Genomic DNA, 18,041 nt, shown 5'->3' on the forward strand with positions numbered 1-18,041 from the left:
TTATCTTTGAAAGAAGACCAATAAACGTTACCACAGATACTCTCAACTCATCAGAAGAACGACTAGTAGAGTTATCAGTGTTTCCTTCCTAATGAGTCCCAGACAGGTTCCTACAAATGCTCAAAAGACATCACTTTCCATGGGCAGCCTATGCACGCCGTACTCTACATCCCCTTATCAAAGCACAGTTAGTAGCTGAGCTAGAGACAGGGGCACAACACTTGTGACTATCATTATAGCATTACACGCCAGACTGCCTATCCAGAGGAATACCTGTGGGCATGTTTCACAGAAAAAGCTATTATACCTATGGATATATGCATATGCAACTCCTGATGACTTCAGTGAGCCCTATGCATGTACCCAAGGGGAGAATTTTAAATCATTATTATCGTTTGGAAAACGTTGTTATTTTAAACCATGAAGCTGCAGGGTGAGGTCTTCTCCTATCTAGTTATCATTGGCACGGAAGAATGGGTTTCCATGGATGAGGAGGCACACCAAATGACAACAAACACCCCTGCATGTTGCTGTTGCATCAACCATGGTCTCGCTTCTCTAAGATCACAACATTCACACAGAAGCTGCCATTACCTAAATGTTCCAGACAACATCTCGTGTGAACACCTACTATGCAGAAAAAAAAACCTAATTGACCGACCTGCTGTGTCTCTGCGACATCAGTGGCAGTTTAAGACAGTTTTGTAATTTGTTGCTGAAACTGTAGAGGCTTTAAAAGACCAAGCACACAGGAGGATTTACACCTCAGAGTCATAAAACAGCTTCCTACCGTGTTGATAACTAAAGCCAAAACTGTGTTCTCTGAGCATGCCAAAAGCTATCAACATGGAAGAGCACCCAACATAGATACTTAAACAAAAGACCAAGAGGTTAACATGCACTGTCAAAATAAAACTTCTAAAGCCTATGAACTGGGCACAGTTTCTGAACGGCATGCTAGAAAATAAGTATATTAATGGCATCTTGCCATGGAGAAGGCAACATTTTTGCCTACTTCCTGCGGTGGTTTTCAGAGACAGAACATCAGGAATGCTGTGGCACGTAGCAGATTTGTCTTGCTAACAATATGCTGCAAAATAAATGAAGCTGTGACATTAAATCACACCCCCCATCCCACCCCACCCAAACCCTGCATTGTAGATAACCTATACATTCTCAGGATACAGTGAGAAATCATTCTATAGCACATATTTAATTATAATTTAAAAAAGTCTAACTTGGACACAATCTCTGGCCAGTAGTAAAGTATTGACACATTACTGAAGTAAAGATCTGTGATTATCCCTTCACTGTAACAAACAGATACCAGCATCTCAAGAAGGGTCTCCGGGAGTATTATTTCACAACCAATCGCACCAAATAAAAAAATATGCTAATTTCACAAATGAAATTTGACAAGAAGTAACGTTGCATTTGTCATGGCGAAACGAAGCACGGACGTAACATTTCACAGGTACAGTTACCATGCAAATGCATGTTGAGTTTGTAATTGTTTTTAACCCCAAATCACATGTAGCATGCAGTTCTCCTGCCCCCCCTCCCCTACTGTATTAGAGATAGTCTGGGTAATGTACCTCTTTGGTGTAACCATAGCCTGTTAGGCAAGATTATACCGCCCTAGGAAAGAATACAAGCAAAACTTGATCATTTGTGTGTTTACACAATGTACATTTTACCATTTTAAAAAAAAAAAACAAAACCAAAACAAAAACCAAAACATGTTACATAGATTCTCAAACACAGCTCTGTCGAAAATTAAATTTTAAGCTTAAGAAATAGTTTTTAAACTACAAGGCCACCCCATTATTTTTTTATGAACAGTTTAAAAAGTTCCCACCCCTAAAAATCTGCCAGTATGTTTCCTCAGCTGTAACAGTCTTACCCACTCTCTAATACAGTTGATCTTTGCTTGACAGCAATAACAGTTCTTACATTTCTTAAATGCATGAGATAAATGGAGATATCCGGGATAGATATAGTTCTTAAATGTGTAACACTGGAACAAAACCGCCTTAAATGATTAATCGGTCAGTTTGGGTGTTCCCTGGCACCACTGCTCAGGCAGGGGCTTCTGCTGTTCACTGATGTGAGTTCTGGCTTTTGTTGGCATCGAGCTCCACAATGGCGCGTGTGTGTTCAGAATTTGAGTACAACAGCCATTCACTGCATACTCTTGTACCACGTTTGCTCAAAAACACAAGGAGCTTTGCTTTCTGTATTCCCTCATCCAAACAGGGCCGCAGACCCAGCGCAGCACCTTTGGCCAACACAGAACTATTTGGATGCGAAGAAGAACTTTTTAATATTTTGTTTTTGTAGTTGTTTAAGCAACTGCAACGGGTTTAAGCAACTGCAACAGCAGACTTCACTTGCAGGGTCTTTATTAGAGGGTTACCATCTTCCTCAGCTTTATACAATGGAGCCCTTTGAAGAAGACAAGTGAATTGACTGAATCCTTGTGGCCAACGTCCTCTGTAAGTCCTGTAGTACATTTTGACCAGACGTTTCTCCATTCTTGTCATACAACAGCTGTTTGAAAGCTTCGTTTTCAATGAGGACCATCATATTTTTTAGAAAGTAGCCTTCACAATAGGAAGATAGTTCTGTGACTCCGAGAAACTACAAGTGAAATTAGAGGAAGATAATCATTCTGATGAAACCCACTCAACAAATACAGTGTGTAAGAGCTGTACACAAACAAATACACAAACTAAGCCTTTGAGACAGACACAGTAACACTTACAGATACATATGTGGGAAGGGAAGGAGTTAATCAAACAGTATTTTACACTGATGGTTCTGGTCACCATTCCATGTTATAAGGCCATGGCTGTTAAGGAAGCAAACTTCAGGACTGAAGGTTTGCTCCCTTGGAAATTAATGGGAGTTTCACCACAAAGTTCACTAACCCCATGCTTTCATGCTAGAAGTTACACCCTAAAAATATAGGTTTGGAACAACTTACCACAGACCACGTTTAATGAACGCCGTCCTTAGCAAGGACGGGACATGTGACCTGTCATGCAAAGTCTTGTGCCTCAAGGAATCTTTGGAGAAGAAATGGAGGTTTGCAGAGCATGTGGTCTGGGGCTATCAGTATCCCCTTATGCTGAACTACATCTGGGTAATAGGCAGGGATACTGTAATGTGCGAGGAAACCTTAACTGTACAAGCAAAAAATGTATGAGCAAAACTTAAATGTGTACTGGTCATTTGATGGGTGACCTGTACTGGTTATCACCCACTGGCTAGATCCTGTGGTCACACAAGGAGTACAGCCATGATATTCCACTATATGTGCAATTATAAGCCATGCAAGTGTCGAGAGCAGTACTCAGCCCACCCTCCTGCCCAGGTAAGCTCCTGCTGGGTCCAAGCTCCAAGTAAAGCAGGAACCTTTTGGCTGCAAGGTGCAGCCCGAAGGGCCAGAACTGCTGAGGCATTGCATAGCTTTGGGTCCAGACTGGAACAATGACACAGCAGTGTTGCCCACCACCACCTTAACGTCACGTTTGGAACTAAGAATGGAAATTGCTACATAAATACATAAAAATTTAGGAAAAAAAAACCCCAAAACAGATTAGGGCTAGGTACAATCTGTCTTCCCAGGGAAAATGAATGAATTTAACTTGATTTCAAACCATGCAAGTTTTCATCAAATTATGAGTGCATTATTTTGCACCTGCATGTGAGAGCATACGTGTGAATCTGTATTCTTCTCTGAAACACCATTCATCCCTATACATTATTTCAATATATTCATGACACTGAGGAAACAACGTACTTTACTTTTCCTTTTCAGATTTGTTCTGAGGCCCCGATTGGAATCTGTGCAAGGGCTGAGTGTTTTAGGCATGTATTTGAAACTCCAAATGATTTTGTTGGGAGTTTGGGTGCATTCATGTAAAACACAACTGGTACCTAGTAATAACTAATCAATCACCATTATAAATCCAATTTGTCCAGTTACTTCATTTCTTTCTGGAAGTAAAGTGACAAAGGCTTTGAAAAATAAAACCCTTAATGTGATACTGATCACATGACAGCCTTTGTAGATGTTGCAATTTTAAGAATGGAAAGCCCATAGGGATATCACAGATGATTTTAATACTCTCAATTCAGCTTTTAAATTGCAAATGTGACCAAATCCACAGCGTCTCACATTCCTACCAGTACTTCACCTCTTTAACACAGGGTCTCAATCTCTTGTTCATACAGCTCGTTTTACACAGCTCACCACCCTGCTAAACACTGTTCTGCAAGCTCAGGCCCCAGCACAGATAGCTTTCCACATCTGTGCTCACTTCATGCTGTGCCTCCAGCAAATCATGTTTTTCTCCCAATCATGATGACAAAGACTGTGCTCCATGTGTCTACAGGCCACCCTGCTCACACCCCCCCATCCCATCTGGAAAAGCAGGTCTCGGCATCGCCTGAGTTCCTGCAGGTGCAGCTGAGCTTGCAAGGTAGCAAGGACTAGAAATGGTATGTACAACAGGAGCAAGTCACTCAAATTCTGCTCCTGGCTGACATGGTGGTTCCTGGCTTCAGTACCTGATCATCTTATTCCCATCCTCACTGCAGTCTAACACGAGCTTCTTCCACACTTCAGAGAGCAGCATGGAAAGGCAGATGGGTGGCTGGCAAGCTGTGCTCAAACTGCCTGTGAGCTCCCCTCGCTCATCAGGACCATCTGGCCTCTTCCGCCACATACCATTATCTCATATTCACATAACGAACAAATGAAGCTGCTGTGTGACGGGAGCACTCTGGGCAGAATGGTCTGCACTCAGATTAATCACCTGCACATCACACAGACCAGGAGCAAAAAAGATGGAGCGTCATCTCTGCTTTGCAGACAGAGTAATAGAGAGGTATCTGAACTAGCTTTAAATGTGCTAGTTCAGGTCCTGGAAACCTTCTAGCTATACCAGTATGAAACAGCCTGGGTAATTTACTGGAAGCAGGGTAAATTAGCTCATGCAGAGCTCTAGTGTGATGTGGTTTAACTAATTCAGAAGTCAAGATTTCACTCACAGCTAGCTTGGTTGTCTCTGCAGTGCACTACCCATAGTGCAAATATGACCCTGGCCATAAAAGCCTCTCAAGTGCACCGTTTCCACTGACTCCACTGGGAGATGCAGGCACAGAAGACTTGCAGGCTGGGGCCCAAGCTGGCAAACAAGGAGCTGGATTTAGCCACTGGGTTTGTTTGGCCCCAGCATTGGCAGTGTACAAGTTCCTCAGACAGGTCTAAAGCTCAGTGTAAGAACGTTCTTCAATCAGGATGTAAATAACAGCCACATTTCACAATTTGAAGAAGACGTGTGCTTTTAAAACAAAATTATTAATCTTACTTTTAGTAACAGTAATACAAATTGAGAAGTTCCCACGTGAGCTGGAAGATAAATCAAATAGTTTTCAAAAGCTTCCTGCTCTGCTGATTTCTTTTCCTATTACAGTAAATAGACCTGCAGATACACCTCATTTCTTATTCATTTTATAGGTGGAACTTTATGCTATTTCAAGCACTGATTGCACGTTATCTGTACATCAGGACCTAACATTACTACTCTCTGTAGGAAATACCTGATGATGGGAATGGAGGTCAGATCTGCAGGGGTCTGGAGCAATCTGCAGGATTACTCTGTTCAATCAAACCTCCACGACACACTGTACCATTTTGTCTTTCATAAAAACTATGTAAGATATAGGAAAAAATCATCTAAGGAATGCTTTAAGAATATTTCATTGCAACTATTTGTGTATCATTTCCATCTTCCAGTAAAAGTCTAACTACTATGCACACAAGTGAAGGAGAAAAACTGAAACTAATCAATGTGGCAACCACCTCCATCAGTGAGCAAAAATAGGTCTTCTATGTAAAAAAATGCCCCTGCTTTTATGCCTAATGACTTAGCCCCCCTCACAAGCTAAGTAAATAATTTGATTCCAATAAGAAGCTGTGAATCTCTTCTCTCCAAGACACAAAATTCTCATTACCATCCTTGTATGGCTCAGAGACGCTGCACTTTGACAACGTGGCATTTTTATATATTGACAAGCTGTCACTAGTATTGAGTATATCAACCCAGCAGGCTTCAGGCAGGAGGAAAGAGGGAAGTGTAAAGGGAAAATGCAGCTTGGAAGGTGAAAGAGAGGTCTCTTATTCAATGAGGTGATTCCTGCTGAATAACTCAGCAGTTTGGGTTGCCGTGACAAGGGACAGGTCTGCCACATGGTGGTACACTGAAATTGAGTTTGAATCACTTAGAGAAGGGGGTGAGCAGTTGCCACAGATGCTTGAACTACATGATTTAGGACTGTCCTATACTACGTATGTATTAGCCACTCGGTCCCTGAAAATAACGAGTCTTAAAAAAACCCAAACTATCACTACTCATCATAAAACTGACCTATGAGTATGACGACAGACACATAACATGCAAACAAGCATATGTGGTTATTTTTACCTTGGCATGATTATAAATATCCACGCAGTTTTCTGTATTAATGCTTTTTGCGCAAATGATCTCACAGTGTCGTTGTAAAGCTTCAAGCTGGAAAAATTTAGCAGCAGAGAGAAGCTAAAAAAAGCAAGAAAAAAATAGTCAAAACTGCTGAGCAATACAGAATTGAAGCTTGCTTCTTTACTGTTTCATTATATATTTTTTTCTCTGCCCCTACTTCAGTTTTCATGGAAGTACTGGCAAACAGTTAAAATGGGAAGGCTGCTTGGTTGCTTCAACCCTCTGCAGTCCCCTTAGATCGTACTGTGGGAAGCTGTGCATGGAAAGCATGGAAAGACCACCACAGGCTGCTCAGGACCATGTGTTGACTTTGGGATTGGGGAGCGCGGCCTGTGAGAGAGAAAAAGCTAATGGCAGCTTGGAGAGCCTTTGGTCACTTTGCAAACATAACTCTGCAAGGAGGGATCTGCAATTACATTCCAGGAAAAAAAAAAGGTTGCAGTTCAACCATTCCCCAACCTCTAGCTGAAACAGAGCACCTGGGCTGGATGCGGGGATGTCAGCAGAAGGGCCAGGACCAAGAGGAGAGAGGAATTCAAACCAGATGATGATAACCACACTGGGAAGTCTTAAAAATCTAGCCAGACAATAAACCTCAAATCTGTCACCTCAGCAGACTCACAGAAATGGAGTCAGATCTCCATATACTCCTTGCTCTAGCTCATGAGCACCAGTAAGGTCATGCCCAGGCCACAGGCACTGAAACACTGCCTGGCTCAACGCGTCTCCAAGGTGTGGGTGCACAGTGCGATATGGTGCAAAGGTGGGAACCAGCTTGGTGCCAGGCAGTGCCTAATTAACACTCCTGTTAGTGTCTTGTGTCTGCATAGCTGCACTACCACAGCTCTCCTGCCGTCAGGACTCAACCTGACCTCCCTTTTTAGTACTCTACCCACCCCATGCATATGCTACCTGGACTGCCACTTCACTGGGGACCTCTGCACGCCACTGTACACTGTGGGCATGAGGTGGAGCCTGTGGGGTGAAAATGGCTTAAATTCCGAGTTCTCCAACTGATTTCAGTAGTGCTAAGATTTCCCCTACTGCACCTTTTCTGTCCTTTTACAGCTGGGAGAGGAATTTAATTTTCTCTCTTTCCATGGCAGGTAGTCACCTCTAGCTCTCTGCTCGGGCTTAGGAAGCACACTGGGGTTCTTCATTGCTTGACACCTTGTTCTAACCCAGCCAGGTCTCTTAGGCCAAGGTGTTCAGGTGTTTAGGCATTTATATGGCCCTTATCATCTAAGACTGCATGACAAAAAGCTATCCTGTGAATCATAAAAGGGCTCTCATGCCACTGGGTAGGAGCATTGGGGACCAGACCCCTGAAACTTCCATGACATTATTCTGACTTCTCCTATGCAGTTCGCTCAAGCTCTGCTTTAATCCCATAAATACATCCAAGTGCTGGAAATCTGCAGTGCTGATGCGATAGCAGCCAGCTGGCCCCAATTATGAATTGCAGCAAAGATTTCTGTGGAATATTTCTGGTACTTCTTGTTATCATATTTGTAATAAGGCAAGTTGCTAAATACAGTTTTGAAAGATAAAGCCAAATCCTGTTCCAGCTGCCTCTGTGGTTCAAGCAGTCACGTGCTGGTTTGTAATTACTTTAAACTGTGAGGAACCGTGGCCAGAACTGTTATCAACAGATCAATCAATCAGTCATACATTCTTGAGTCACAGAAGTTTTGAGATGTCACAGAAGTAGAGCAAGCAGCCAGCTGAACTGCAGCACAAGCTCTTTAGCAGGCTAGGTGATAACACGCGCATCCCTATAAAGCCATTGCGCTGCCTAGTCTGAGACTCCTTATTTCAGAAAGGCTTAGACATTCAGGAGCTTCTTTTGAATCTACGAGAGAAATAGAGAATGTGACCTTTGCCTATAAAGCTCAGAAAGTCAACGGGGGTATGCTTAGTTAAAAATCTACCACCTGCATTAGGAGGGGATAATTTCAGTCTGGACTAGTACCATCCTCTGGCTGCCAGCAGGGCTGGTACAGATGTCCCTGTACCCATCAGAATTGATTCACCCCGGCTACTCGCACCCCACAGAAGAGTCACTCCCAGTTTCTTGTTAGCACAACTTTGGTAAAAGTCAAGCCTCGCACGGATGCCCCAGACAGCAGTGTCATAGGGACAGACTATCTAATATAGGCAACAACAAAACATCATGACGGAAGACTATAACCTGTACACTGATGCTTATCAGCTGTTTAAGTAGCTCCGATTTTATTATTTACTGTCCTATATTCTTTTTGGCTGCCATAATTTGGTGACTGTCAAGAGGAAAAGTACCTGAACGACTCAAGGATTTGCTCAAATATCTCTAAGTTCTATGTAGTTGGAGTTGTTAGGCTGATCATAGCTGGCAATGACAGTATACACAGTATTTGGAAGAGGATGACTTAACATCCATACAGGTTGTGAATGTGTGGCTACACTGAAGGCTGAGTCAGCTCCAGTTGGCTTGGTTTGGCTTTCACAAACGGGCACAATGGCACTGGATGTTTTACATCCAGTGAGGAAGGGGCAAAGAAGTCTCTGTATCTCAGGTAGAAGCTTAAGGTTTTATTCAGAAAATGTGACAGTCACACTTGAAACTGAACTGAACTGTGACTCCAGTGGGATTTATCCTGTGGTTAAAGCCAGGTACATGCCCAAGAATTCTCCTGGGTGTAGAATCAAACTGGATGCTTTTACTGCTGCTGAGATAGGTCTGGACATGTAAGCCTGAGCTAATAAACCAAAAGTAAGAGTGTGGCAGACAGAAGCTGACCAGCCCAACTGGAGCAGAGCACCTCCCCTTTCAGGCTGAGAGAGAGAGAAGAGAGGATGGTATACTGTGCTGCCAGGAGTTGCTTCCAGTTTTTTGTAACACCAGCTTTGCGTTTCCCTGAAAGAGCCTCTCAAAACATCTAAATAGATATTTTATTTCAGATACTTTTTTTTTTGCTCGATGATCATAATATTTCTACTCTTTCTCCTCTGACAGTCAACTTCATACTGGCAAAAGTTACCATAACGGGCGACTGGCAGAGAAGGAGACTCAGTGTCTCTCGCAGGACCGTGGACAGCCTGGGCACTCCGGGGGACACTGCTGGCTCTTACAGGAGTGCTCATGTCTTCCCCAACGGCCACGTGCCCTTGGGTGAACAATACACAGATCACTTAGCATTGCTCCCACTGCAAGTAAGATAAACGTCTCTTACCTCCATAATTTCATTATTTTTAATCAAGAGTGACTCTGCACCTCCATAATAAAGATACTGCATAACCAGCTGTAATAAAACAAAGAGAGTGTTTATAAAAAACAATCCGAGATATCAGGGAACAGGGGGTGATGTAAAGATTGCAGGCAATACCTGAGGCTCTCCAGCACCAGTTAGGATTTGTAGATAAAACTGGCCCAAACCACCTGACTTCAAGATATACTGGGTTACTCTCTCACTCTGCACAGTTCAATGTTTCCTTCCACAGGTATTCTAACGTCTCAACACTCACCAGCCACATTGTCCGGACTTTCTGGTGAGCTCCAAGCAGTTTGCAGGAAGCTGATTAATCAATTCTGAATTTTCAATGTATTTCCCAGTACTTTTAAGTACATCATTGCTTCAGGAAAATATAGCATGTATAATGGTTATTCCCTTACTCCTTCCCTGGCAATGGCACCCCCAACTTCACCCAGCTGTGTGTGGGCACGCACGGATGATGAGAAAGAATGGGGGAGGCTTTGCACTGTAATAAGACCCAGCTAAGATCCCTCTGCAGTGAGCTTCCAGCAAGCCTAAAGTTACTGTAGGCAGCTGGGAATTATCTGCAGCGGTAACAGTCGACACATGGAACTGTCTAAGCTCTGACTCAAATAAAGGGAAGCATATACATGTATACGCTACAGATACAGAAAGCAAGCTCTATCTTCATGGCAAAAAATTGATTGAACAATACTGCTAAGGAAGAGAATGAACTGTATCTTTTCCAAGCCTGTCAATTAAATACAGAAAGAGCCAACAAGAGAAAAAAGAATCAAATGCTTTACCTTGACATGCACTGCTTTGTCTGCATACCCCGTATAAGTGAAATGCATGCTATTTTATCTGGTCGGGCATGACATTTTGCACCAATAGCACTCTGCAGCTTAGTGTATGAACAGAGATGGAGCCTGTGCTCATGAAACCAGTACTCTGAGCTACGTGTTTATCATACATGTGTACTAATTTAGACAGGGCATGTACAACGTTCCTATTACATGTTCCATTCAAATTCGATGTGAGAACTGACTTTACCTGAAAGATGGGGTACTTCACGTAGTTGATCTCAATACAAGTACTATCAGATGAGGGCTTGCTAGACAGCAATGCTTTAAACCTAAATAAAAAGAAGCAAGATTGAAATACCAGCCCAATTATCTCTGTGAAAAAGTACAGCAGAGGGAAAGGACAGCATCACCTCTTGCAAAAACAGTACACTGAAATGCACGGATTTGTTACCGAAAAGCATCAAGATTTAGACACTGACATAAAGTTCAAACCAAGAGGAAAAAGCCTCTCTTTTAGGAATTTCAATTTGAAATTTTGGAAAAATACATCTAATATCACAATAGAATAAAATGTACACAGGAAATTCAGATACTGTAATGATGCATATTACAAAACCAAAATACTTTTTTTCTTTCTTTTTTTTTTTATTAGAAGCAACATATCTTTTAGGAAGACTTACAACATTTAAAAACTGCACACCTTTTTTGAAGGAGATACATTTTTGCCTATGTCCATTACACTGCTTTAAAAAAAAATGTTTTGGAACACAACATTAAACAAACTACACTAAGACTTTCAATACTTCTATGCAGACTCAATACAATTGTATAAGAAGAGGCAGGAGAGAAAACTGGATACGTTGCTGTTCTCTGATTATCAAAACCTGAAATTCAGACACAAGTTTCAGGAAAAAAAACACATTGTAAGTTAATAATTGCATATTTACGTGAGACATACACATATGTAGCAATGTATTTCTCAAAATCAGGTATCCCCATTTGATCAGAAGGTGAAAATGGGAAATGCGCTGTCAGAAACAGCTGCCCTTGTACTTCTTGTTGGTAATTCATCTGACCTTCTAGTGGTAGTGCAAAGCTTGGCTTATCTATCAAGACCAGCATTTGCTGGATGGTAACCTTTTCCATATCACAAGAGTAGCTTGTTAATTAAAACATGGATAATGATTGATTTGCTTTTACTAGTGTCAAACTCTACTATGAATGCAATTTAGTAGGTTAAAAGCTGGAGTTTGGAACGCGTTTGTACCTCTACAAATACGCTCTAAACCAAAATACCTATTCCTTAATTGAAGGCAGGGTCAGACACTGCAGTTGCTTTATGCAAAACTCTTTACTCTGTGCTGTGTGTTGGCAGCATGTCTAGCATCAATTCCCACGTTGCTCAAACTACCCAAACTCAGTGGCTTGTCCTTGCCACGTCCTGAAATAAGCCCTTACGGAGGGCCAGCTAAATTTGTTTAAAAACACACCTTTATTACAAAGCTGTGTGCAAATAAGGTTTGTGAGCACCTTTAAGGTTAGGTTGAGCTGGGTAGCCCACATCCAGCTTTTTGAGCCCAGGGAACAGACTATAAGTACTGCCTTTCGATACAGTATGGTACATTTCGTAGTTATTTAATTTTATTTTAATAATGTCAAATGCTGTCAATTTGTCAATAGCTTGTTCTTCCTGGAGACCGCTTACACTGATGTGAGGCAAGATTTAGCCACTCACAGGATAAATGATTATTAAGAATCAAAATATTAAGACCCTTCTATGATTAAGAGCTGGATGCAGCAATGAGCTATATGCAAATGTGCCTCAGTGGAATGAAGTCAGATGCATGGCCAGAAGCATGGATCATTTACTGGGTGGGAATGTAGTGATGGGAGCACTTGTCCTGCAGATCAACCAGAAACAAGTAGTTCAGCTGTTCTGCTTCGGAAAAACTAAGATTGGGCCATTAGCCCTCAAAGAATCTTAACAGCAGCAGGAAAAAAAAAAAAAGGCAAATCCACAAAATTACATTCTATTTTTGTTAAAAACCATAAATGTGTCCATATTTTACCTTGGTGATGCAGTAAATAGCAACACTCTATGTGCATAAAATGGTCTTCCTTCCACCAGAAATGTAACATCTGACATCTCTTTGTTATTAAGAAAATGGGGATCTAGAATCACAAAAAGAATTAAAAAAAAAAAAGCCAGTAACTTTAGTTTGGAAGAGGTCATGAACGTACAGAATATCTTCCTGTTTTGACAAAAGAAGAGAATAGCGTAAAAGGATATTGTTTTTAATGAGTAAATCTCATAAAGCTATTTTGGACAGCCTGAGACAGAAGCCCCCCAGACAGCCACGGTGAGTTCAGATGAAGGGAATTCAAAGCTTTGAAGTCTGTGAGGACCTTTGCTGAGATGACAGCCAGCCGTCCCTGCCATGCGGAGCTGGCACAGCCTCTCAGCTCTGCTATCCAAAGCAAACTGCAGCTGAATGGATGCTGGAGGGCCCTACGCTCATTTAGGCCCTATTATGCCCCCCTCCCTGTGCAGGTAAGTCTTTGTGCCAAGGGGAAGAAGGTCCTGGAAAATCGCTCAGGTCTTCTCTTGGTCACATTAAAACAACCCGGGCTCTGTCAGCAGGGCTGGGAGAGCTGTGCTGCCACGGCATCACCTGCAGACAGCCACGACAGTTTGAGATGAGGAAAGACGTCTGGCTCCAGGCCCCAGGCTAGGATCCCAGCCTAATTAGCAACACAGACAAATCTTTGCAGATTTACAGTGCCGCTCTAATGCACCTGATGACCCTCCTGATTTTAGCAGCAGTTTCATGTCAGGCTGAGTTTGGCGCCTTTCCTTTTTCTAGTTCCGCCTTTCAAATTCAGGTTTTTCTCTGCCTTGTGCCCGCCCAAGCAACTGGCCAGCGATGCAGACTTCTCACAGCTCGCCTTGGAAAACCAATGAGCATCTTCAAGTCACACTTACCTAGGCGAGAGGTCTGCTTGCGCTTAATTTCAACAAGCTTTGGAATAGGGTAGGGTCCATAGCAATGGGTGAAAATGACAGAGAGCTGCTGGCTGATCACTTCGTTCTACGCAAAAGAAAACAAATATATGAAATGTAAGCTTAGTGTGCAAGGTAAGATCAGTATGCAAAGGAGATGTTACATTCTTCTCAAGAGTTGCCTGTTTTGAAATTGAAGAATGTGATTGCTGAAGCTTTATTCAAAATCGGATCTTAGGATTATCAGTATTTGTTAGAAACTGCAATTCTCATTTACATGATTGCTATGTTTCCTGTAGAAATCAGTTAAAATGAAAAGTCCTCTCCTTGGACCAGAGGTCGTCTTTTCCTAACAAACGCCATAGCCCCTCTCCCCTCCACAGAATAAAGCTCCTTTACAATAGCAATTTCATTTCATTTGCAGACTTACCATACTGGCAAATGACTTTTTGTTCATCTTTAGGAAACAGTCATCGGTCATGTTTTAGAAAACCAGAGCTACAAACAGATATAGCTGCACAGCCTGCATGCATTTCTAAGTGCAACAGCCTCACAAGCAGACCCTCCCTTACAGAGTGACTGAAGCATCACAGTCTGCCACTGAATCTCCTTGTTCCATCCCAAATGTTTCACTAATGTGCTCTTACACCACTGGCACTGCCTGGGCACCACTGTCCTGAGGAAGCCACCAGACCTTCACAGAACCAGGTCTGGTCCCTGACCTTACCCATTTCTGCCCAGACTCCAGGGGCAAGGCACCCGCAGGATGCTTTCCTAAGTGGCTAAGCAACTTGAGTATTCATACGCCTAAGCTGCAAGGATAGTGAAATGGATTTACTGCTTAACTACCTAAGCCACAGCCGAAAGCAGGATTTAGAAGCTTTGCCAAATTTTATCCCATGCTTTGTTGATAACCGGAGCAGGTCTAGCCAAGTTCAATGGTGCCACACGGCTAATTCACTATGAAATCTTTTCACTGCCCTGTTTGTTGGCAATTCCCTTCCACACCAGGAAACTGTGAAAAGGTGAGGCACTTAGATATGAGACAAAAAAAATCTTAATAAAAAAATTTAAGGAGTGTAGATGTTATACTAAAAATATCTCCAGGCTTATAGAGCAGAAATTGAAGCTTTCCTTTCTGTGAGCACGTTTCAGCTCAGTTCTAACAGCAGTGCTCCTTAAATCCCACAAGGGATGAGGAGGAGTAGCAGAGATCCTGTAATGACTTCCTTACTGCATCTAATCAAACGGGGTGGGAAAGGGTAGAGCTGTGCCCTCACAAGCACACGCTGATGTCAAAGGAAATTACACGCGTTTGCCTGCAGGCAGGAGTTGGGTCCCATTACTACGTCAGATGTAGCATTGAAAGAAATGCTAAGATAAGAGAAATACTCATACTGAGAGACACCGTTTAGCACGGTGCAGGGACCAGCCCTCAGAGAGGGGCTCACCGCTGTGGCTCTGAGACAAGGAGGACGTCTCACACCAGGAGCATCTCTCTGTTCAGCATCTTCCAGACAGAGTTCTGCAAAGCACTTCACAAAGGGAGTGAATCACAGGGTGAAGAGAAAAGGAAGATTTAAGACCAGATTTGAAGAAGGAAGTGACTCAGCCGCCAGGAGGGCTGGCGGGGAGAGCTCTAGACAGACAGGGCAGAAAGAGCAATTGCTTCTCTGCTCGGAAGGGCTGTGCCGAAGCGCCGTGGCCGACTGAGTCAGCCAGGGAGGAGCATGTCCAGGGGGATGCTGATTACCAGCAGGGCAGCTCCCAGTTGAATCTGGCAGATGCTAAGAAGTCAGTAAATACAATGGAGGTTGGGGATAATTCTGCAGTTCAGAGTGGAGACAGAAGTTTCTGGAGAGGAGAGGTATAATTGGAAGAGTAACGCTCACCTTTACCCACAGTGAATGAAAGCAGAGTAACTGCACTAAAGTGGATAGCTACTGGCAGCTCCCTTGCGAATCTGCCAGGGTCCACAGGTCCTGTATGTACCGCTGTGGTTTTAGTGGGTCCATGTACTCACCAGTCCCAGCCACAGCTGTGCCTGGGCAACAGCTTTGCAAAAACAAACATATACGTCAATAAAGACAACACATCTCCTCCTCCCAGGGGTGGCCATGGGAATGCGCTGATGGAAAGTCTGGGTATTGACCTTCCAGTGCCTTGTTAGGAGTCAGAGGTCTCACTCACTGGTCCAAGCCATGGCACCATGTACCGGGATGTCCAGGTGTACAGAGGCCAGGGATGAACAGGTCCCTGGGTCACCAAGAGGGCATGAACCCTGTAGTGTGCAGATAAAAGCCCATTATAAAGCCACCTTGCCACTGACTGCCCACAAGCCTATCAAAAACCTGGCGTAAACTAAGCTCTAATGAGCTGAAGATGTGATATGTGCACAAGAGATGCTTAAAAACCGTAAGACACAGAACAGAGATGGGACAAACTGAAAAGAGACCTTAGCATAGGTGCACCAGAGAAAGCAGGGCCATCAAGCTGACAGTGGCTCGATGCACTGCAGAGCTTCAGAGCTCCAACGTAGGACACTGTTCTCATTTGGCAGAGAGGAGGTTGGAAACCTTTGGCTTCTGTCGATAACATTAAATACTTACAACACATACCACTGAAAGACCAAAAAAATCTGCTTGGCTAGAAATCTGAAGCATGTGCTCATTATGATAGAGTCATCACTAACAAACAGCAGCAAGTTTTCTACCCGTGACACAGGGTGGGGAGCAGTGAGCTGCCACAGCAGAGCAAGCCCACTTCCCACACCACCCCGCATACAGCCAAGCCTGCAGGGCTGTGGCCCTGGATCTGCTCCCCGCAGAGCCTCTGCTGGCTTTACCAATAAACCAGGCAGAAAGGGGCAGTGAAGAGGAGAGAGAAAAGGGATGCTTTGTTGAAAGTACAGTCTGCAACTGGATGGCTGGGGGAAAAAAATTGACTTTTTAAAGCCAAGTCCTGCTCTTGGAGCAGGCTGAGCTGGGCTGCCTGTGAAGTAACCAGGAAAAACTGCAGAGTCCATGACCTGGGGCACCAGCATTGCTCTGGCAGAGAGGACACATCTATTCTATTCAACCTTCCCCTTTGCAAACTGACCATGCCAGGAAGCTCAAGAGCTGCCCTTGTTACCACACCCATCCCATTTAAGCACCAAGCTGGATAATTCTTCTCTTGTTTATCCTGCCACCCTACCAGCTGACTGTGAAAGAACAGCTGTAAAAGCTTGCTGCAGCAGTTGTGGGTGGTGATATTAACACTGGAGAAGCAAACCAAAGTTTGTTTTCTTGCTACAGTTTGATGTTGGAAAACATCGTGCCAGGATGTGTGAGGCTGAGATCTGGAGCAAGGCCAGCTTCCTTTCAGACATGGGTGTTCATCTGCAGTCAAAGGGAGACGATGTGCATCTTCTACTGTGGGAGGGGGAAGAACACTTGGCACAGGATATTAAAAAAATATTTACCTAGCCATGGGGTAGTTTACAGATAGGCAAGAGGGAACAGGGAGCAATAGTGAATCTTCTGAGGGAGGCGGTGCTTCCAGCAGAGAGTTGGTCAGTGAGCAAGCAACTTTGCTTTGTAGATTCATGCAGTCTCCTGACTTAAAAGCATTTTTCAGCAGAGATCTAAAGGAATTCCCTACTCCTGCTGAATGCACTTGAACTGTGATGGAAATTCATAGATTCCTTTGAAGCTGAGCTGAAGGTTTTCCAGTTGCTGGAGCAGAGATGACTAGTCACTTGATCTGAAAAGAGGTGAAGACCTGGGTGGGGAGTGCAGGGGTATTTTTTCCTGAACGTCCATCTGAGAAAGGTCTGTGACAGGACTCAGAAAAGGCTCCTCCAGACTTTGGCACATACCCTGGGAGAGCTTGTTCCATTCCAGCTTACCCAGTTCAACCCAACCTAGCCATTCTGGGATGTGGTCCTTCCTACAAGGTACTGGACATAGCTGGGAAATACATAGCCGGTTTTCTCCAGTACCCATGGAAGATACATGTCATCTTGGTGGCTATGCTCCAAACTATCAAGGGGAAAACTCAGGTCGGATTCAGCAGTTAGGCTAAGGTTTTGCTCTCCACTGACCACACGTTGCTTTAGCTGCCTATTCTTCATTGGCTCCCCCATTCCCACACCACACCTCTCTGGGCTGCTCAAAACCCACTTCTTAGTTCTCCTTACTGGCCTATAGATATCCCACCACATTCAGGTGGCTGTCCTCTACAGTGGTAACAAGTTAGGCTGCTTTTCTTTGCCTCTGAAATCCCAAGCAGTACTTTGGGTTTTCCTTCTATTGATGTCGCCCTCACAAGCTCAGCCCCATTAATGCTGTTTTAACCTAAGTGTGCCAGGCCCTCAAACTCCTCTATCACAAAGCCCCAAAGCCAACCCCAGCTCACCATGTTAGACAGAAGAGTAACACAGTTATTCTTCTGGGCTCGACGTCTGCCT

The 18,041-nt window shown here is 43.6% G+C and overlaps 1 protein-coding gene across 6 annotated transcripts in view; it reads right to left on the bottom strand.

Annotated features, from left to right (window-relative positions):
- Positions 1–1,197: 1,197 nt before the first annotated feature.
- The window catches only part of ABTB3 (ankyrin repeat and BTB domain containing 3), a 178,646-nt gene continuing 161,802 nt past the window's right edge, over positions 1,198–18,041 (bottom strand). For all 6 annotated transcript variants that reach the window (XM_064455787.1, XM_064455803.1, XM_064455807.1 and 3 more), the window contains 6 exons: positions 13,574–13,679; positions 12,660–12,762; positions 10,838–10,919; positions 9,764–9,832; positions 6,495–6,608; positions 1,198–2,640 (listed from right to left, as the gene is read on the bottom strand). In XM_064455787.1, coding sequence (XP_064311857.1) covers positions 2,431–2,640; positions 6,495–6,608; positions 9,764–9,832; positions 10,838–10,919; positions 12,660–12,762; positions 13,574–13,679 — 684 coding nt within the window. In that variant the 3' untranslated portion in view covers positions 1,198–2,430. The remainder of the gene's footprint in view (positions 2,641–6,494; positions 6,609–9,763; positions 9,833–10,837; positions 10,920–12,659; positions 12,763–13,573; positions 13,680–18,041) is intronic.

This window comes from Phalacrocorax carbo, chromosome 1, assembly GCF_963921805.1.
Source record: "Phalacrocorax carbo chromosome 1, bPhaCar2.1, whole genome shotgun sequence".
NCBI lineage: Eukaryota > Metazoa > Chordata > Aves > Suliformes > Phalacrocoracidae > Phalacrocorax > Phalacrocorax carbo.